The following is a 21099-nucleotide window of genomic DNA, read 5'->3' as shown; positions in this document are numbered from 1 at the left end:
GTCATTTTTTTAGCTGCACCGTACAAAATCAGTGCTCCAGTTCTGTATACTCAAAACATCCCCCACTTCGGGAATTTCTGAATTTTCGCTCCCTAAATGTCCGATCGTTTAAACAGTTGAAAAGCCAACCGAAAGCATACGAGGTACGTAACACTGGAATTTTATTAGAACCATGTTTTCTCAGCTTGACCACAGCACCGAACACGCAAAAGCCGGAAGTAACGTGCTTCTTTAACCGTAGAAAATACAACCCAACAAAAGCATCCACAAAACGATTTTCTAATATTTAACAAAACAATCTTCACTATTATTCAACAATCAACGTTTATGCCATTTTCAGTTTCTTCTTTTGAACGGTTTTTTCACTGTCCGAGCCACCCGATTCCGATTCTTCGCCTTCCATTTCCCTTTCCCTAAGGCGATCAACGGTGTACTGTGCATCGCCCAGTGCACTATGCGTGCCGTCCCTTTCTTTAGCAGGATCGCGAGCAACACCATATTCGTGGAGCGGCAAATGTTGCAACCACGACAACATACTGCAAATTCGCGAGAGAATGCAAATTAACTAACTTGGTTGTGCGAGAAATTTTCACAGGAAAGGAGAACACTATGTAATTGTTGCAGCTACGTAGGATAATGGCTAACGGCAGGGATCGCTACCACGTGCAAAATGTCAGCTCTCTCGCATCCAGAGCTTTACGCGGTGAATAAAGGCTCAAATGCAGGAATGTAAAAAAATAAATTTCTGGGAAGTATGATTATCGGCTACGGCTCGTTATTAAACGGCTAACAACAAAAACTGCATAATTATAATAATACAATGTACGATCGATCAGTCAGCTAATTATGTTAAATGAAAAAAAAATGCGTATCTCAAGGTAACACAGTGATTACTATTAATGCTTCGCATTCTACAGTTCCAGTTGTCCCCGTATATCTCCTACCTTTTTTCGTCCTTTTCGCCCCGAATGATAGTGGGAAAAATATGCTCCTCTTTAAACTGCGCTATGGTCTCTTTGCATTCTGGCCATAATAAAGCCTCATGGCATCCGTCTTTGCCAAATTTTCTATTGTACATATCAAAATGGCACTGGTCCAGCATCAATCCCAGCCCAGGAGCTCGTGGAATATTCGCCTATTAATGCATAGACGCAAATGTAAATGCTCAGTTTTATGTGTACGGCAAGTTGAAACAGCGACACGAGCACCAACACCGTAAGTAATACTATTTAAAGTTTAAGCCTAATGCCACTAAATTTTAAGCTAAACACTCGCAACGAAATATTGTGGAACTTCGAACTGCTGGTACATATCCAGTTGAGTGCAAACAATGAAATGCAGCGTAAAATACCTTGACTGGTCCGTATACAGTATCAAAAATCTTTTCCTCTACATGGCCTCTCATCACAGCGATAACCAGACCAATCATCTTCCGGATTTGGTGCATCATAAAACTCTGCCCGTTAACACTGATTGTGGCAAATTCGATATCCTCCCGGACAAAAGGGTCGGAACACTGAACAATAGCGTGCACAATTTAGGTATTAGCAAGAGCAACCACAAAAAGTAAACGCAAACAACGTAAAGATCTATTGCTACACTGTAATTGTAAAGTAAGATAATAATAATAATATTATGATCTAAACCACTAAGCAAAATATTAGTAATAACTAAACAAATTATTAGTAGTATTATTATTTTTTATTAAACAATCTTTACAATTACAACGCGACGATGGAAGATCTTACGATTAGATACGTACTTCTTTATAATTCTTTAACAATGCGAGCGACTTACGCTGATTTCTCGTATAAAACGTTTCGCAGAATCCTGCCAAGCTTTTCTAAAACAAAATCAAGCAAATGATACCACCTCTACTGCGACAAAAAAATATTATCCAGGGTAAAAGAAGACTGTTACTTACACTCCAGTGGTAAAATTATGAAAATTATTGCTTCCGAGATAGCGTTTAAGGAGCCGGTTGACGGTCTGGATTTTTTCCGGTTCGATGCGGCAATCATAAGAGACTACGGTTTCGATGGGAGCGAACGCCATTGTCGGCAGCAAATACGTGTACGTGCGTGATGAGCACCAGTTTTTACAGTTGAAACTTCTAGTTGCGCGCTTCAGTCCTGCACGAAAAAAAGCTATTCTTCAGTACCAATACTTGTACCACATAAACATTTTGAAAACACGGAACTGTATAATGTTGGGCAACAATTAAGAAGCGAATGCAGTACAGTCAGGAAAACAATCTCAACATTAGTAAGCTGTAAGCAGCTGCAAAACGCAGTCCTTACCGAACAATCTAATAACGGGTGGGAGCTCAGCATTGACTTGGTCGACAACGGCTTGAGAGGGATCAGCTGAAAAACAATTCGAAATTTCGCTCCAGACTTCAAAATGCACATGCAACACTACGCGTAAAAATTAATTAAATCTTTCCACTCACCCAAAGGTATGGAGATCACTTGTCCGGCAGCGCTCACACCTTTATCGGTGCGCGCGGTGCGCTGGAAACCCAGCACCTGCATGTCGTCCCGCCAATTCTCCGGTATAAGCTTCAGCTTGGCCATGGCGCTTAGTAAAACGTTCTCTATCGTTTCTACTTCGGGGTTGCTGAAAACAGATTTCAGAATGAGTAAACAGAACAAGGAAGCCATTAATTACAGCACAATATTAAAAAGCAGTAGCCTGATTCCGGCGCAGCATCCGATAACAAACAAACCAATTATCCGTATTTGTTTTACATAAAATAGCTGTAAACAAAATTCGAAGTTCATATGTAACATAAAAAAACGCAGAAAAAGAATATCTGTGGTGCTCCAAAAGCCAATGGCAAAAGCTCTCGACAGGCTAGCTCAAAGATATTTTATATTACTACTCATCAAGTAGGACAACTATTTTTTCTGCAATTCGACTAAACCACTATTTTACTTTTTTTGTGAGTTATTTTATAATTTCCGCCGAAATGAGAGATATTACGGTATCTCGAATTCTTACCACTGCATTCCACTAAATCCATGTCCCGAGTATCCCAACAATATCGCGCACTTTTTCAACTTCACTCTCACGTCTTTCCTCTGAAAAATTCCATTGCAAGTTGAATGCAACCCTGAGTGGTAAAGCAGAAAGAGTAGCGGAAGCCCACCTCGCGATGCACAAATCCAGTATCTTCTGGCGCGACTTTGGGCAGTGCATCTAGACCGTCAGAATCACTGGCCAGGATAGCTGGTTCCTTACTGAGGTTCTCACTGGGTTCTGGTCCCTCCACACCAGTCGCCACTGCTTCCGGAACAACAACCGCCATAGGAACGGAGAACTTGGACACTGCAGAGTGGAATACGCGTAATCCGAGTGCTGCAGGTCGGGGGAACTGCGTGCGCTTGGGTTCCGTGCAGATCGTGTTTAGCACAAGGGAAAGAAGACGGTGCCGACCAGATAACATGAAGAGGCGAGCGACATGCGCTGACTAACTGATGTGGGTTTCAAGTTTTAGCAACCGAATAAAATCAGCTCAACCAAGTACAAAGATCAGTACACGAAATAAAAACAATTTCCACGCCAGGCAAACTTTTAACAATCGTATTCCTGTTTTGGATCATCCAGCAAGCAGAAAACGAAAATATTCACTCACTAAAATCTAAAAAGGAACCTGCAGGCTGCAGGCCTTCAGCTACCGAACAACAACTGATTTTGAATTTCTAAATAAATGCTGGGAGTTGTCCAACTGCCGACCGCGGAAGTGAAGCTATAAAGTTTTCATACTGTAGTAACTGTAATGTAGTTTATAATTTATTGCTGCATTTTAGCCATTTATAGAGTAAATTTAGAATATGGAATACTCTTACCGAGCTTTCTAAAAACAGCTTTAAAAAGGTTAAATAAAACTTACATTCAGACCGAAGATCGACTTTAGCCTATTCCATAATTCCCTAATATATTGAACGGAACATAAACTACATAGGTACTATCAAGTATTATTCGTGACTATCAATTTTGAGCAAAACCGAAGAATATACCGTACAAAAATCATCCCCGGGTTAATTCAGAAGGAAAAGGAGTAAATCTCCATTCAGGAATGCTATTTTTAGGCGGTGTTACTTACTGGAGCCACCATTTCTCGAAGCGCCTCCACAACTGCTACATGTATTTTGTATTATGCCGTTTTCACTAGGGTAGGCCATAATTGTATAAGTGAGAACTGTTGACTAGTGCAGCGAGCTTTTGTTTCTTCTGTATGTACACGTGTCCTTCGTTTAGTTTTTTATTGTTTAAAAAGAATACACATATTTCCTGTCATACACCTATTTAATATTTCCCATGCCGGAATTGTTGTAGGATAAGCAGCAAAGTAAAGGTGAGATTGCCCATTGTATTAAGTCTTGCAGACTTGCGGTATAAAAGTTACAACTTCTTAAGCACACTGTTTTCACGGACGGTTTAAAGACTTGACACAATCTGTGGATCCCGGTCGCGATTGGTACGGGAAACTTAACGAACGGCGCAGACATTTCATCCGTTCATTGTACTCAATGTATACCGGATCATTTAGGGACTCGGGCCAAAAAAATTGATCAGTTGACTTTTTTATCGTAATGCATCATGACTACATTCAGGTGTTTCTTTGTATCCAGGCAGACTCGGTGGTAGCAACCCGATGGAATGACATAAACATCGCCTGCAAATATTCACTGTCTTGAAAAAATCAAAACCCATCATAAAAAAGCAAATAACAACCAATTAATATATTATAATTAAGAAATATGCTAATCAGATCGTAAAAATATGCCACATTAGGGCGATTTATCAAGGAAAAAGCCTTTCAGTTGTAGTGCACTAGCCTTTCTCTTTAATGCGTTGAAAAAGTTTTCAGAACATTAATTAAACGAACTTAATTAATTAAAACGAACGTTATTCAGTAACCGATTTGCGATTTTGCAGTTCTAGCTACATGTGACTAGGTACGCGGTAGGTTGTTGACTACGCTAAAAGAATACACACATTTCACTAAGAATACACATATCTTCACAATCAGATCTTGGAGACGCTACAAATAACGGGCCGGGATTGAAACCCAAATTCACACGGTTTGCGACCGTTTTCAAGATGATAGAAAGGAATACGAAATTCCAAAAACAAAGATTTCGTATATTTGTTAACACAAAGGCTACCCGTAGAGACCTTCAAGTGGCCACCGATGTTAAGTCAATGGGCGACATGTCTTCAAGTGGCCATACTTCAGTTATTTGACCCCAGAACCGATTTTCTTCCGGTTTTTTGGTACAGCATGTTCAGCTTAACTTGCTCTTTACAGAATACAGAGTACTTAAAAATTGTAAAATCGGTTGAACCGTTTTTTAGTTATTTACGTTGTAAAAAACCAGTGACGAAACGCTTAAGCCACGCCACGAGAGCCACTACACTACGCCAGCTTATTTCACTTATCAGCCCACATGTGCGGGTGCAGCAAGCACTCGCTTTATATGAGCGGATATGAGCACAGAGGCAACCGGGATCAAATTACGTCTTATAAAAGTCATTAAAATTTACAAAAAAAGAACAGAAATCAAAACAATAAAATCACAAATTAGTGAGCATGTGAAAAATCACAGGTTGGTGAAAATAAAAATTCACAGGTCAATAGACACCGGTTAGCAGTACGACAACAATGATTGGAAACCCTTTCCGAGGCAACCGGGATCAAACTGAGTTTTAAAAAAATCAGTAACATTTTTCGAAAAAATCAGAAATCAAAAAAATAAAACTCACAAATTAATGAGCATGCGAAAGATCACAGGTTAGTGAAAATAAAAATTCCCATGGTTAATAGACACCGGTTAGCAGTACGACAACAATGACTAAAAACCCTTTCATACATGTACTCGCCGTTTTCCACAAATCAATTCACCGATCCCTGCTAGCCGGCATACTTAATTATCCTATAAACTTATATTTTCACTAACCTGATTTTTCGCATGCTCACTAATTTGTGATTTTTATTGCTTTGATTTCTGTTTTTTTTTGTAAATTTTAATAACTTTTTTAAGACGTAGCTTGATCCCGGCTGCCTCTGTGCTCATATCCGCTCATACAAAGCGAGTGCTTGCTGCACCCGCACATGTGTGGCTGATAAGTGAAATAAGCTGGCGTAGTGTAGTGGCTCTCGTGGCGTGGCTTAACCGTTTCGTCACTGGTTTTTTACAACGTAAATAACTAAAAAACGGTTCAACCGATTTTAAAATTTTTAAGTACTCTGTAAAGAGCAAGTTAAGCTGAACATGCTGTACCAAAAAACCGGAAGAAAATCGGTTCTGGGGCCAAATAACTGCAGCCTGGCCACTTGAAGGTATGTCGCCCATTGACTTAACATAGGTGGCCTCTTGAAGGTCTCTACGAGTAATCTTTGAATTATATCATTATTTAGTAAATCATTATTCCAATTTCAAGCACTAAATTGCTTAAAGCACGTTACGTATTCGGCAAAGAACCATGCAGTCATTAACCTGCGTGGCGAACCGGTATTTGCCCTTTGCGTAGGCTGGAAGTACGTCGCTCGCGTGATCAATCGAATGTTCCTGATTTTATTCGGAATCGGTGTGCTGGTGGGAAGTTGACTGGGAACATTAACCATTCTGCTCAAATCTCAATGCGCTGTCGTTCTACAACAAGCGCGACGCGATCCTAAAAAAGTGCATCAACCAGCCAAATTCAACCCAATCTGTTCGCAACTTTTGTAGCATACTGTTGGCTTAAAAAGGGACAAATGCAAACTGGCAAACCAATATAAAATCGACTGAAACTCCAATATAAAATCGACTGGCGCCCAATTAAGTACCGCGGTTAGCGGCAACCGTGAGCTCACTTAAACTGTAAAGTTCCATGACATTTATTTCGAACGTTATTGTCGATCGTCTGCTAATGTTTATTGGTTCTATTTGTAATAGGCGATGTAGTCATCTCGTCTGCGTCTGATTATGGTTGTATCTCCGCTAAACTAGCGTGCAAGTGGGAAACACGGTAATCTTGAAATATAGCTGACGCTGTCAGTCGCTTGGCACTTGTCGTAAACGAGCGAGTTATCCATTCATGAGGTTTCTCTCCGAGAATGTTGAACAACATTAATTAACGGCTGAGAATTTATTTCCTACGTAAACACTATTACATTACGTCAGTCAATAAATACCAATACTAACCGACATTCATGCATTCTCTCTATCCAGCGAAAGCGACCAACAGATCAGAACCAACCAATATAAAATCGACTGGCGCCCATGTCTCTGATTAGAGCAGATTGTAGTCATCCAGATCGTTGTAGTCATCCAGATTGTAGTCATCCAGATCCAGATCGAGCTTGGCGGCGTTGTCGTCGTCCTGGAGGAGGCTGGTGTCGAAGTGCTGCGGCTTCATCTGACAGCGCAAAATGCCGCCGATGCCGCCGAAGCCCAGGACGAACTGCGACACTTCCGGTGAATTGCCGGTGACGATCTCCAACGTCGCATCAAAATTTTTGTGCTCATAGGCTAGCCACTTCAACAGCCCCATCTTCTCGTCCTCCTCCAGCGCCGTGCCCGTCTGTAACGCAACCAGCCGCACATCATTCATCCCAAGACAACAGAACGGTTTGTTTGCACAGTCATCGCATCGGCGAAGGCTTTAACATACGCGCCGCCGGACCTCTCTCTCTATCTCTGTCTGTCTGTTCAGCTAGACTACGATTCAACTCATCCACAAAACAACCACCGCTAGCCATTCAAAAGTCCGCTTCAAATCCCAACAGTTTTCAGCCTTTTTTCAATAAACTTGCTACAAAATGAATTTCTAAAAAAACCAAATTTGAAAGGAATTTCAAAAATTATTTCCATATATGTTTTCTGCTATAAAAAAGGAAATTACAGTACATGAATGTTTACCGTACTGATACTATATCGTTATTCTCAACATTTATTCCATTGCATTTTATTGACTGGGCATTTAAATTCATCAAGTTATTAATCTACAGGTCGGTCGCGCCAAGTGTGAAATTCCCAGCTGCTACCGCTGAACCCCAAAATGCTTTCGTTAATTTTTTATGATAGTTCTTTACGTACAGCAACTTTCTTAGTCATATTTCTGCACTAGAAGCTAATGTGCAGGTACCGGGAGCCGAATTTTATCTTTCAAATTTTTCACAAAAACCGCACTGCTTAGTAAGAAATATTCATGATCAGTCAATAATCTTTTAAAAATAATATTATTGTGAGTGGTTGAGAACTACCAACTACTGAAGTGGTCTTACAAAGGTACTTTTCTACCTTCCATTAAACTGCTAACATCTTATCCTACGCGAGCCGCGCTCCAGGCAACCACATTCTTTTAAAGGTGGCTTTTAACATACAGGTCTATGGGCGATACATCTTCTTTCGAAATTTCTAAGAGCACGGATAGCGCAAGATTCTTTTGCTTACCCACAGAGAACACCTTTTGGGTCACTCAATAGTTTTTGAAAAAGTGCTTACAAAAAGATCACCTGAATTTTATAGAAGGGCAGTTATAAACACCCGAAAAACACCCGCTACCCTCCTTCCTCAAGCTCCACCCCGCTCCTACGAACACGTTAGAAGATTCCGGTTTTATTACTATTTTGTCCGCAATGAAAAGTTACACATGAAAAGTGCAAAGTTAATGTTAAAACTACTTATAGAAATATATTAAAATTTATTTTGTGCAACTGTCCACACTTGGCGCGACCGACCTGTAATTTGACAAAGTTGTGGTCACCTAAAATTATTGTAATAATAATACTAGTTTTAAAAAAATAACTATTTTCTTACAAAAGAGCCTGAAACAAATACTGCCAGTTTTACTTGAGTAAATTAAGTTGAAAAATTTATATTCGAAAAGTTATATTTTTCATTTAATCGGCATTTAATTTGTTCAATTTTTCTACCCAAAAATGAGTTACATAATGATTTAAAAAAATTTATTTTCCAATGCCTGAATCAGGTTTGATTGGCAACAGCCAACAAATTGACCTAAAGCTAAATGCAAATGTGAAACGTTAGAAACGGTGAACTGAGGAACTTAGCTAAAACGACGTACGTCGGTAAGTTTTATCTTGTCGATGGTCTGCTTGCGGCGGAGGTAGACGATCTTCTTCTCGCCGGTGTTGGTGTTGCACAGGACGTAGCGCATGATGTCCAGGTTCTCCCAGCAGATGAGCGTCTCCACCGCGCCCGACTCAAGACACTTGACCGTGTCGTCCACGCCGAAGCACACCTTTCCCGTGTCCTGCGACATCTCGTCGAAGAACTTACCTGCCAACGCCATTAATACCCACATTAACAACGTATTTATCATTCTACATTTCATTTCATCTTTATCTGGCAAAAAAACAGCTGCATAAATCAATTCTAATGGAAATTTATTGCTTCCAGTGTGATCGGGAATAGAATATTCTTTACTGTATTTACAAGAAAAACAGAAACTAAATATATAAGAAAACTTAAACCGAAATCTGCGTTATTTTTTCCTCCACTAATTATTTAAATAAATTTCATATTTAATTAATCTACATGAATATTTATTTAGTTAATAATTTTCTCTCAATTTTCTTAATGATTTGTTTCCTGGATACTTAGTTTCTTCTGATGTCCGAGAATAAACTAACCACTACGATTATATCACAATGTTACGATATCATCAAGAATAATATCTCAGAAAAGCTCGGATGGCAGCATACCAATTACAAGTTTTTAAAGAAAATCGATGGTATGAATCATAAATTAAATATGCGGAAGCCCAAATGCAGAGCAACAACCATTGGCAGATACAGTACTTATACTGTATAACTGTATACGCACCGATGAGCATCTTAACCTGGACGAACTTGAAGCTGGTCAGACAGTCGGCCGACAGCTCGATGGCATTGTTGAAGCCCATCATGCCGCCGTACGAGATCTCCACTATCTTCACAATCTTATCTTGGAGACGCTACAAATAACGGGCCGGGATTGAAACCCAAATTCACACGGTTTGCGACCGTTTTCAAGATGATAGAAAGGAATACGAAATTCCAAAAACAAAGATTTCGTATATTTGTTAACACAAAGGCTACCCGTAGAGACCTTCAAGTGGCCACCGATGTTAAGTCAATGGGCGACATGTCTTCAAGTGGCCATACTTCAGTTATTTGACCCCAGAACCGATTTTCTTCCGGTTTTTTGGTACAGCATGTTCAGCTTAACTTGCTCTTTACAGAATACAGAGTACTTAAAAATTGTAAAATCGGTTGAACCGTTTTTTAGTTATTTACGTTGTAAAAAACCAGTGACGAAACGCTTAAGCCACGCCACGAGAGCCACTACACTACGCCAGCTTATTTCACTTATCAGCCCACATGTGCGGGTGCAGCAAGCACTCGCTTTATATGAGCGGATATGAGCACAGAGGCAACCGGGATCAAATTACGTCTTATAAAAGTCATTAAAATTTACAAAAAAAGAACAGAAATCAAAACAATAAAATCACAAATTAGTGAGCATGTGAAAAATCACAGGTTGGTGAAAATAAAAATTCACAGGTCAATAGACACCGGTTAGCAGTACGACAACAATGATTGGAAACCCTTTCCGAGGCAACCGGGATCAAACTGAGTTTTAAAAAAATCAGTAACATTTTTCGAAAAAATCAGAAATCAAAAAAATAAAACTCACAAATTAATGAGCATGCGAAAGATCACAGGTTAGTGAAAATAAAAATTCCCATGGTTAATAGACACCGGTTAGCAGTACGACAACAATGACTAAAAACCCTTTCATACATGTACTCGCCGTTTTCCACAAATCAATTCACCGATCCCTGCTAGCCGGCATACTTAATTATCCTATAAACTTATATTTTCACTAACCTGATTTTTCGCATGCTCACTAATTTGTGATTTTTATGCTGATTTCTGTTTTTTGTAAATTTTAATAACTTTTTTAAGACGTAGCTTGATCCCGGCTGCCTCTGTGCTCATATCCGCTCATACAAAGCGAGTGCTTGCTGCACCCGCACATGTGTGGCTGATAAGTGAAATAAGCTGGCGTAGTGTAGTGGCTCTCGTGGCGTGGCTTAACCGTTTCGTCACTGGTTTTACAACGTAAATAACTAAAAACGGTTCAACCGATTTTAAAATTTTTAAGTACTCTGTAAAGAGCAAGTTAAGCTGAACATGCTGTACCAAAAAACCGGAAGAAAATCGGTTCTGGGGCCAAATAACTGCAGCCTGGCCACTTGAAGGTATGTCGCCCATTGACTTAACATAGGTGGCCACTTGAAGGTCTCTACGGGTATTCCAAAAGTAACTTTCGCTAATTTGTTTCTCCCGTCAGAAACGCTTCCAGCTGATAATGTCCATATTGCTACATACTCTGTACGTTATTCATTAAGGAATAAACATAGCATACAACTTGGGTTTATTACAATCGAACGGGGAAAAACTGCCGGAAAGAACAACTGACGGTGTCTGACATTTTTCTCGTAATTTATTTTAGCAGTTCTTATTGTTGTTTTCAATGTTCCCCTTTACTTTTAGGGAAGCACAAAAAGCAATTTAGTTAAGAATTCTTTTATCTTTCGATGCGGATTATTAAACAAAACAGTTTGCACAGACGGCTTTTTTAGGAAAATAAAAACGGTAAAGGAATAGGTACCAAAACGAGAAAGCTTCGCAATAGCCGGACGGCAAAATGCATGAAAAAAATTGTTTTTGTCGGTGTAATCAAAAGTTTATGGGTACCTAAGATTATCTAGGAAAGCCATGAAGTGTACTATTTGTTGGTGCGAAAAGTCTTGAATTCATGGAAGCGGGAAAGCTGTCACGTACAGCAATAGTATCTTCTGGAAAAAAGAAGCTTGCTCCAGTCTCCAGCTCCAGTTTTGATATTATAGTAATACTAAGCACAATATTTGCAGTTAACACTTCAGTAGTTTCGTTGAAAACTTTTCAGCAACGCGTGTGGCAACAAAGAGAATAATTGTGAAAAAATTACCGCGAAAAAACAGCAAACACAGCTCGAGCTATTTCCTTTTTCGTTTCTCCAGCTCTTCACCGACGCTTTTAATTTTTGTTTCTACTGATAGCTTATATAATGGCTTACGTGACAAAAAATATCGTATTTGTGCATTACTTCAAATGGCAGAGGAGCAATTTAGGGAAAGTTACTTTTGGAATGCCCTTTGTACATACTAATAAATACTATTAATAAATAAATTAAATCTTTCGTTCTAAAAGGCATAAACGGAGCGAATATGCATGAAAACGAAAGAAAATTGTAAACGAATCGGCATGAAATCTGCTCATAATTTTTCTCTCATAAAACTGTGCAGATAATAAATGAAGGATGAGTGGACTGACCTGGTCCCAAATGTCGGGCTGCTCCAGCTCCTTCTTGAAGTCCGCACTGCCGGCCAGCACCAAGCCCGCAACGTTCACGCGATCGTAGGCGATGAAGCAGGTGACGGCGGCCTCGGCCACCTTGCGCACATAGTTGTGCCGCTTCTCCACGCGCCGACGCGCGAAACGCCCAGCCGACCGGTGCCCTGCAGAATACCGGGAGCGGGAAAGTTATTTATCTGAGCCACACGCGATGCACTACCTTAGTCAGCCATTCAGCCGATGCACATACGCACCGACGGCATCGCACTTCTTGGGCAGCTCGACCTTGAACTGCAACAGGATTTCGCGCGTGTTGCCCTGCAGCGTCCCGAACAGTGCCCCGTCCCCACCCATCACGATGAATCCGTACTTGGTGTCGTCCGCCAGCAAGGCCTGGGGTGCCTGAGGTGTCAAATAACGAATATGTATTAATATTCGCATCCATATTTCAGTAAAATATACGCATTAATACTGAATACTCTCACTAATAACAATTAACAAAATACTACATCATTACAAAATAAAATACAATATTATTAAAATGCAATATTTTTACAAACACAATATTATTACAAAATAAAACAGCAAAAATAAATGTAACAGCTGTCCACAATAATCCACCAACCTCTACCGCCATTACAGTACTGATACTATACAACACGCTACACTTCCTGCTATACTTCATTAGCCGCTCACTGGCAGACAACCATTGATATGTATTGATTTGCCGTAGTGATCTGACCCATGACTGTAATGTCGCAATGTAAACTTAATAAAATAAAACAGTAAAAAAAATTGATTTGTATCATAACACACTACACCAGCAAGTACAACTTAGTAATAAATCATAGCCAAACTCAGTGCCCTGTTCAAATTTAAGAACTTTTCACGGTTCGCTGGAACCTGCCGCAAAATAACGAAAAATGTACCTTTTCAGACGGCTTCGGAGCGGCCGGGCGCGCCCCACCAGCGCGCAGAACCTCCACGTTCAGCTCGAGACGCCCGATGGTGCGGGATAGCTCGTCAGTTTGGGCGGCCAGGTCGCTAATGGTCCTTTTTTGGTCGCTAATGGTGGCTTCATACCCTGCAGCCCGTGTCAGCAGCTCCTGGACCTGGAGCTGGAGCTCCTGGACCTGGAGCTGGAGCTCCTGAACCTGCTGTTGGGCATTCGGAGCTGCAAGAAAACCGGATAAAACAAAACATTTCACGCAAGATAATTAGGCCTGCATGGATTTAAAAAGATCAAAACTACCCGTACGGTCGCTCGAGTGGGCACCTATAGTAAGTGAATGGGAGATAGTCGTCCAAGTGGGCACTCCTTAATTATAAATCCCATAAATCGATTTCTTTCCGGTTTTCTTCTTTAACTGATTAAATGGATCGCACCCTATACAGAGTACTTAGAAATTTTTAAAAAAGCTCGAACCGTTTTCTTGCAATAGAAATGTTAAAAAAACAGTGATGAAACACTTAAGCCACGCCACGCGAGCCGCTGCGCTACATTATGATAACTATAGCCGTCGCTATACATGTGCGGTTGCGTCGTCGCTGTATAAGTGACACATGTATAGAATGAAAATGAGTAAATCTAGAGCTTAATTTTCAAAAAATGCAAGAATTGAATTAAATTCAACAATTCAAATCTATATAAATGGCCAAAGCGCACGTATGTGATTATTTCTGCAATTATTACAGTGTAGTGCTACGGCTCGCGTGGCGTGGCTTAAGTGTTTCGTCACTGTTTTTTTAACATTGCAATTGCAAGAAAACGGTTCGAGCTGTTTTAAAAATTTCAAGTACTCTGTATAGGGTGCGATCTACGGTATAGGTTTCGACCGTACGGGTACTTCGCAAACACGAAGCCACTAGCAGTACTGGCATCTCGTGCACATTACCAAATATTAAACAGTTATTCCAAGATTAGCACAGACTCGTATTAGATATTTAACACCACCCAATCGTAAGTAACAGTTACGAAGTCACACGTGCTAATTTACGATGGTAGAAACCAATTGAAAAAAGTCTTGTCTATCACAGATATCATTTTTCATGCAATTTTCTTGTTGTTGTGACATTTTTTAGAAGTAATCTTAATATTCACACATTGAAATATGTCCGGAAATTTTGTTGATCGGAAACTCAAAACCACTATAGTAAAGTCTGTAAAGATTCCAAGTTTTAATTTCAGTAAGCTTAACGTAGATCGACTACGAGTAGATTCATATTTTTAAGCTGGCTAAATTCTGAGTTCAATGGCTAAATTCCAGATATCGACTTTACCGTATCGGCATTTCTGAAACATCGTTAGTAATGCTGCCGTTAAAACGTTGCACTTGATTTCCGGTAAAATTGTTGTGGGCAAAGTTCTGCTCATTCAGCATTATGCATTGAGCAGTGGGCATTGAGCAGTTATGCTCACGATGATATTGGCAAGTTTGTGTCGAACTGGATACTGAACGCAGTATTTTTCTTTCGCTTCACGCAAGCAGTCACGCTCGGCGCAGCAAGAAGATTAAGGAGGATTAAGAACTGGCGAGGTCAGTGTCCATTAATAACTAAGCAAAAAACACATTAGAACGATCCAGTAAATTGAGCAATGATACTTCGACTACTAACATGCAAATGAAACGCACTAGCCCACATAATACGAGTATATACACATAATTAAATTATGTAAAATTTAATATGCACCGCTATTAAATTTTAACAGCGGTGCATACGTACATGTACCTACTACAGAGGGGGAGTCAGTCAAGTTGTCTCACTTTTTCGAAACTTTTTTACAATTTTCTCTATACAGATTTTATTTTAAAATGTGCTCTATCTGAAAGCCCTTTTTCTCATCTACAGAGTATCATCGTCACAGATTTGCTCCAAGCGCAAAGTATTTTCGAAGCTGAGAAATTTTTACACCGGGCCATGGTCCACGCGCTACACGCAACAAATCGCAAAGCGACGTCGCACCTCTTCCACATTAAATTTGATTTAAAATGCCATTTACTCCAAAATTCATGGATGACAGATCAAAAAAGTTGCCAGGCCAGTTGGTCTTTGGGCTATAGCGAATTCAGTGGGAAAGAATCCCCTGGTACGTTTCCTCAGCAGTTTGTTCCGGAGGGGAGTCCCGGTGGAGGATCACCTCCGTTCTTTCAGAATGTGGATATGAGGCTATGCGACCATTTAGTCCTACATTGTATCACCATTCCCCACCATTGCAATTGTGGTGAATGGGCCGATGTGCGAGGATGCCACGGCTTGAGTTGCAAAATGAGCCGGGGACGGAAGCCCGGGCATAGCTGTATTAACGTCACTTAAAAGCGCGCTTTCGCTTCGGCCTGAAACGAAACTTGAACCAGCTGGTATTTCCCGGACCGATCGCAAGCGCCCCGTATGGTTTTCTTAGGGTTTCTCCGGTTTTCTTAGATTTCCTTCTTTCTTAAATTTCGTAATTTTCTTAACCACTGGGACCGTGCGATCAACCGTTGCGAAGTGCGCATTGCGTAACAAACTTGCGCCGCAAAAGGTTGTGTACGGATGTAGTCCTCCGTAAACTGGTTAACTACATCCGTAACAGCCGTGACGGCCTTTGCTAAGAAAATTATGTTTGGACGAACGGGTAGGCCGATTTCAACGCGGTCAAGTTCGCCAGAACCGCTGCAACGCCCCGGTGGATGTTACGCTATTACCGAGACGATGCGCCTCGAGGGGAAAAAAGGGGACCGGAAAGGAAAGTTGTTACCATGGGCCTCCATAGACATACATGGACAAGTTGTTCCCATGTGCGTAAATGACACAACACGCCTCGGCCAGCGGCCTCGATGCGAACAAAAACAAAATTAATTAATCACCAAAAGCCGACGCCGATAAATTGGTTACGGATGTAGTCCTCCGTAAACTGGTTAACTACATCCGTAACAACCGTGACAGAGTAAGGTTAAAAAACCTATGTTTGAGAGAACGGGTAGGCCGATTTCAACGCGGTCAAGTGCACTAGAACCGCTGCAACGACGCGGTGGATGTTACGCTATTACCGAGACGATGCGCCTCGAGGGGAAAAAAGGGGACCGGAAAGGAAAGTTGTTACCATGGGCCTCCATAGACATACATGGACAAGTTGTTCCCATGTGTTTCCCATGTGCGTAAATGACACGACACCCCTCGGCCAGCGGCCTCGATCCGAACAGAAACGGTTAATTAACCACCAAAAGCCGACGCCGATAAATTGGTTACGGATGTAGTCCTCCGTAAACTGGTTATATGAATACTATACATCTCTTGCAGGTTTTCTGCCTCTTCTCTTTGTTCGCTATGATCTCAGCTCCCACTCATCCAATTTTCTCGCTTTAAAATGTTCTGGGAACCGCTCGGCCTGGCGGGTGATCTAAGGCTAATCGTTGTTTGCTATATTCAGAACCTCAAGCCCAGTGGTCACTTGAAAGCTTGTTACCATGGATGCCATAGGGCTAACATGGGCTAGTCTGTTACCACGGTCACATTACACTGTATGTTCATGTACTTAATTAGCTCAAACATGAAACACCTTTGGCTTCGCCTCTGCGTTTCTTGTAGTATTTCGCTTGATCACTGTCGGATCTTACGGCCCAGTGCACTGAGGTGTATCAACAGTTCGGTCAACCTCTCACAAATAACAGCCCAGTTAACTTAACAGTAATACTGCGACGTAATTCTTCGACTTCTAGTAACAAAAAATCCTAACTCACTTATTTACAGTACCTAGTCGTAAGCCAATATTCATCCGTGCTCATCTTGTTATATGAATACTATACATCTCTTGCAGGTTTTCTGCCTCTCCTCTTTGTTCGCTATGATCTCAGCTCCCACTTATCCAATTTTCTCGCTTTAAAATGTTCTGGAAACCGCTCGGCCTGGTGGGTGATCTAAGACTAATCGTTGTTTACTATATGCAGAACCTCAAGCCCATTGGTCACTTGAAAGCTTGTTACCATGGATGCCATAGGGCTAACATGGGCTAGTCTGTTACCACGGTCACAGTACACAGTATGTAGTATGTACTCAATTAGCACAAACATGAAACAGCTTTGGCTTCGCCTCTGCCTTTCTTGCAGTATTTCACTTGATCACTGTGACACTGTCGCACCTTGCGGCCCAATGCACTGAGCTGTATCAACAGTTCGGTCAATCTCGCAGCCCAGTTCACAATACTACGACCAAGGTGGATAGTAACTATCCGGTCACAGTCGCATCACAATTAACTGTTAATTGCCAGTCGCATCACAGTTAACTGTTAATTGTGATGCGACTGGCTAAAACTTGCTGCATGAAAATTCAGTACTTTTCGGCATGTTTGCGTCAAAGGCATCAAGTTGTAATTATTAAGAGCCCAAACGTATGGCACGGCCTACAGCCTCAACCGCTCCGAATTTTTCAAAACGGATTGCACATTCTCTTATTAGTTTTTCATTCTCTCCATGCTCGTTAGCGATTTGATTTGAAAATATGATTTTTGCATAAGTCGATTTATGAATATGAGTGAGCCTCATATAAGTCGTTGCAGCAGTCGGAGTGAGTGAAACTGCAGGGCGCAGACAGACTGCCGCTAGCCCGCTGCCTGCCTGGCCTCTATGTATATGTACATGTCCGATTCAAACCACTTTCATACTACTGTACTCGACTCAGATGTTTTTTGGAATTTCAAAAAACAAATTGCAGATTCAGAATCAGCGAAAAATTTTACTGTGACTTTCAGTGTGCGAAAAGTTTATAGCCGTTATGGATCGTCCGCAAATCACTGCCATACGTTTACAACTTCATGGCCGTTTCGGCCAATTGTATTTCTTTTGTCTTTCAAGAAACTTTAACGAGGTGTGACGGCAAAAAAAGTACTGAATTTTGCCACGTTTAGTCACATCACCAGTACACACCTATTCACTTTGTTCCGACGTAATTCTGTGACAACTAGCAACAACAAATCCTAACTCACTTATTAACAGTACCTAGTCGTAAGCCAATATTCATCCGTGCTCAGCTTGTTATCTACATCCGTAACATCTTATACACGAGTATGCTTTGTTCCAAATGATTGGGCGAACGGTTGGGCCGATTTTCACGCAGAAAAGTGCGTTAGAATCGTCGCAACGACGCCGGTAATGTTACGCTATTGCTTAACCGATGCGCCCCAACGGGGAAACGGAGGCCCTAAAAAATAAATTGTTGCCATGGGCCCCCATAGACGGACGTGGGCTATTCATTTGTACAGTCGCAGCGACAGAGGCAGCCCGGGGCCTACGGCATCGCTTCGGCAAAAAAATATAAAAAATCGTAAAAAATACGACAAATAATGTTAGTTAAGCTGGCGACGAATGTAATCGGTTTTCTTGCTTTGTTTCTTAGATTTCTTAGATTTCTTAGATTTCTTAGGTTTATTAGGTTTCGTAGGTTTCTAAAATTTCTTAGATTTTTTAGGTTTTCTTAGGTTGCTCATATTTCTTACGTTTTTAAGGCTTACAAGTCTTGCGCTCGGGAAATTTTTTGAATACAGAGATTCGTATGTCTTTAAACAAAAATTTTCGAAACTAATGTACGCCACGACAATACGTACGGATGTAGATCCCGTAAACTGGTTATATGAATACTGATTATCTGTGCCAGGACTTCGGCCCCTGTCCTTTGAGGCAAAGGTTCTCGGCTTCTACTTCACCAATTTGGTTGCTTTAAAGTACATCAAAATTCTCTAAGTGTAGCGGTGGATCCAAGATTGTTGACTTTTTGCCAAAATCATTTGTCTAGGTCCAGTGGTCAATCATAAGCTTGTTACCATGGACGCGATAAGAAATGCACACTGTTCTAACACAATTTGACTGAAAACAGCAGAAATATCTGAGCTGCTACTTAACAATAAGTACGAGTACAATACAAACAAAAATTCATGTAAGAACACGTTATTAGTCATTATCATCACGTTAGCGATCTTTGCAAGTTATGTAGTGTATGTACAAGTAGACAGTCTGTGTTTCGATTAACTTATGTAAAGTGTATCATAATATTAAGTACTAAACATACGTACTGGTTTATTAATATTATGACAGTCTGTAAGCGACCGCAAAGAAACACATCCTTGGTTTACTTAGTTTTTGATAGTCATCGGCCAATATTCATCCGTGCTGGGCTTGTTTGTACTGTACTTGTGTAGTGATGCTTATCAAAGATATCTTAGCATACGAAACCTTCACCGCAGCCAATAAACTTACCTTCTTCCTCCTGCGCGACGCCGCCGTTACCGTGATTATGCGCCGCCATGCTGCAAAAAATTGTTTGATACAGTAAAACCTCCACGTAAGGAAACTCCCACGATACGTACACCTCCTCTTTGCATACGAAAAATTTTGTACCATATATATATAGTATAGACTACTAGCAGACCCGCGCAAACTGCGCGGAATAAATAAGCGAAAGGTAGCTTAATGAAAAAATAACTGCAACTACTTTTATACGTTTAAGTATTTTTATAAGCGATCTGTATAAATTGCTTGCTAGTCTGTTACCAATATCGTGCTGGTATGCCCTGTCACTTCCGTACGAACATTTTACCACCCCGTCAAGTCGCCAACTGCCATCCCGTAAACTGCCAGGCAACCTTAGACTTGAGAATTCGAATTTTTCAAATTTTCTTCCCGGAAAAGGAACAGATTTCTGTGCAGTTTCAGATCGAATCCTTCGCGTAATAAAAATAAATAGCTATCGTTCCAACTTTTCGCCCAGTTATTAAGCGGAATCTCGAAAATGTAAATTCAACTTTTGATACCCTTTTATTTTTACCATCGCACGCTGCTTCAAATTTCCGTGTACAATTTACCCTGCAGTCCACAAATACTGAGTAAGTTACTCCCGTTTGACAGCCAGTTTATCCGAAAATCGTCTGATTCTGAACTGGTTTCTTAATGCTTTGTATTCAAAACGCAATGATAAATTAGAAAAATTAAATAGCCCTTTTAACATTTTATTAAACTGAACTTCTAATAATTAATTCTATCATCGCTTGTTATAACAAAGCACTTGCTGCTCTGCGAGCTACTTGAGAGGAAACAGTATCCGCACTGACAGATCAGTTGTACACTTCGGATGTTCACCACTCGCGCTCGTTTAAAACTTAAAAGCTCAATCCATGTAAAAATGTCCATAAAAGAAAATTAGACTCACCGTTGACAATTAGACCCGTCAGCAGAATGTTTCCCCCAGTGCAACAACAAAGATCCAGAATAATCGTGGAATGCGTCAATGCGATTACATCCTGCCCGCGGTCCGGTGTGACTGGGCAAACAGTAGGAATGATTGATGCATGAATCTCGAAAAAATGTGACGATAAAACCGTTTTAATTTACCCGATAAAAATCCAAATCACACCCAATCCCCAATAAGCTTCTTTGTTGGAAATATCGACTAATTCAATCGTTGGACTCGTTTTTCAAGTTTAGAATATGCACACTCACAGGTTCATTCTTGAGAAAGACAGAGTTGACTCGTTAGAGAGTTCAACTGGTTTAGACGGAGTTCAAGGAAAATCAAGGCGGCTCCTTCTATCTGGCCATCGGCCAATGGTATTTCGCAATTTAAATTGGCAGCCAATGGGCACCGGCTAATACTGCTTAGTACATAGTCCCTGTTGGACTGGCTTGAAACTGCTGATGATACAGGGAACGTTCAATTATCAGCCTCTTGGT

The 21099-nt window shown here is 40.7% G+C and overlaps 2 protein-coding genes across 7 annotated transcripts; both read right to left on the bottom strand.

Annotated features, from left to right (window-relative positions):
- Positions 1-159: 159 nt before the first annotated feature.
- LOC129585254 (pseudouridylate synthase 1 homolog) lies at positions 160-3671 on the bottom strand. The gene is made up of 9 exons (XM_055477874.1): positions 3152-3671; positions 3004-3083; positions 2453-2619; positions 2301-2366; positions 1925-2132; positions 1798-1843; positions 1352-1516; positions 945-1135; positions 160-536 (listed from the first exon to the last, which is right to left on the bottom strand). The coding sequence occupies exons 1-9, from the start codon at positions 3446-3448 to the stop codon at positions 326-328; spliced, it is 1431 nt and encodes a 476-aa protein (XP_055333849.1). The 5' UTR covers positions 3449-3671; the 3' UTR covers positions 160-325.
- A 607-nt stretch (positions 3672-4278) lies between these two features.
- Positions 4279-20881, bottom strand: LOC129585398 (eukaryotic peptide chain release factor subunit 1-like). Of its 6 annotated transcripts, XR_008690025.1 has the most exons (11): positions 20579-20875; positions 19630-19679; positions 14681-14955; positions 13330-13574; positions 12655-12802; positions 12380-12564; positions 9843-9972; positions 9068-9296; positions 7197-7567; positions 6507-6684; positions 4279-4681 (listed from the first exon to the last, which is right to left on the bottom strand). XR_008690025.1 is itself a non-coding variant. In XM_055478059.1 (10 exons), the coding sequence occupies exons 4-10, from the start codon at positions 14772-14774 to the stop codon at positions 7285-7287; spliced, it is 1314 nt and encodes a 437-aa protein (XP_055334034.1). In that variant the 5' UTR covers positions 14775-14955; positions 19630-19679; positions 20579-20689; positions 20761-20881; the 3' UTR covers positions 7126-7284. The 6 variants fall into 6 exon arrangements, 4 of the variants coding, with proteins under 4 accessions (XP_055334034.1, XP_055334037.1, XP_055334035.1 ...); XR_008690026.1 differs by lacking the exon at positions 6507-6684 and having other exon boundaries at positions 4282-4681; XM_055478059.1 differs by lacking the exons at positions 4279-4681; positions 6507-6684 and having other exon boundaries at positions 7126-7567; positions 20579-20689; positions 20761-20881.
- Positions 20882-21099: the final 218 nt, after the last annotated feature.

The sequence above is a fragment of the Paramacrobiotus metropolitanus genome, unplaced genomic scaffold (genome assembly GCF_019649055.1).
Source record: "Paramacrobiotus metropolitanus isolate TYO unplaced genomic scaffold, Prichtersi_v1.0 Parri_scaffold0000016, whole genome shotgun sequence".
Lineage (NCBI taxonomy): Eukaryota > Metazoa > Tardigrada > Eutardigrada > Parachela > Macrobiotidae > Paramacrobiotus > Paramacrobiotus metropolitanus.
The sequence above is the reverse complement of the archived record's forward strand: the minus strand, read 5'-3'. Positions and strand labels throughout refer to the sequence as shown.

What these genes read in the sequence shown, in the direction of transcription:
- LOC129585254 (XM_055477874.1), bottom strand. Translation starts at nt 3,448, where the DNA reads ATGTTATCTGGTCGGCACCGTCTTCTTTCCCTTGTGCTAAACACGATC. An exon ending in ACCCGTTATTAGATTGTTCG is followed by an intron (nt 2,133 to 2,300) that starts GTAAGGACTGCG and finishes TTTTTCGTGCAG; the next exon opens with GACTGAAGCGCGCAACTAGA. An exon ending in CTGTATACGGACCAGTCAAG is followed by an intron (nt 1,136 to 1,351) that starts GTATTTTACGCT and finishes ATGCATTAATAG; the next exon opens with GCGAATATTCCACGAGCTCC.
- LOC129585398 (XM_055478059.1), bottom strand. Translation starts at nt 14,774, where the DNA reads ATGAGCAGAACTTTGCCCACAACAATTTTACCGGAAATCAAGTGCAAC. An exon ending in AGCCCGACATTTGGGACCAG is followed by an intron (nt 9,973 to 12,379) that starts GTCAGTCCACTC and finishes CGTTATTTGTAG; the next exon opens with CGTCTCCAAGATAAGATTGT. An exon ending in CCAGGTTAAGATGCTCATCG is followed by an intron (nt 9,297 to 9,842) that starts GTGCGTATACAG and finishes TGGCGTTGGCAG; the next exon opens with GTAAGTTCTTCGACGAGATG.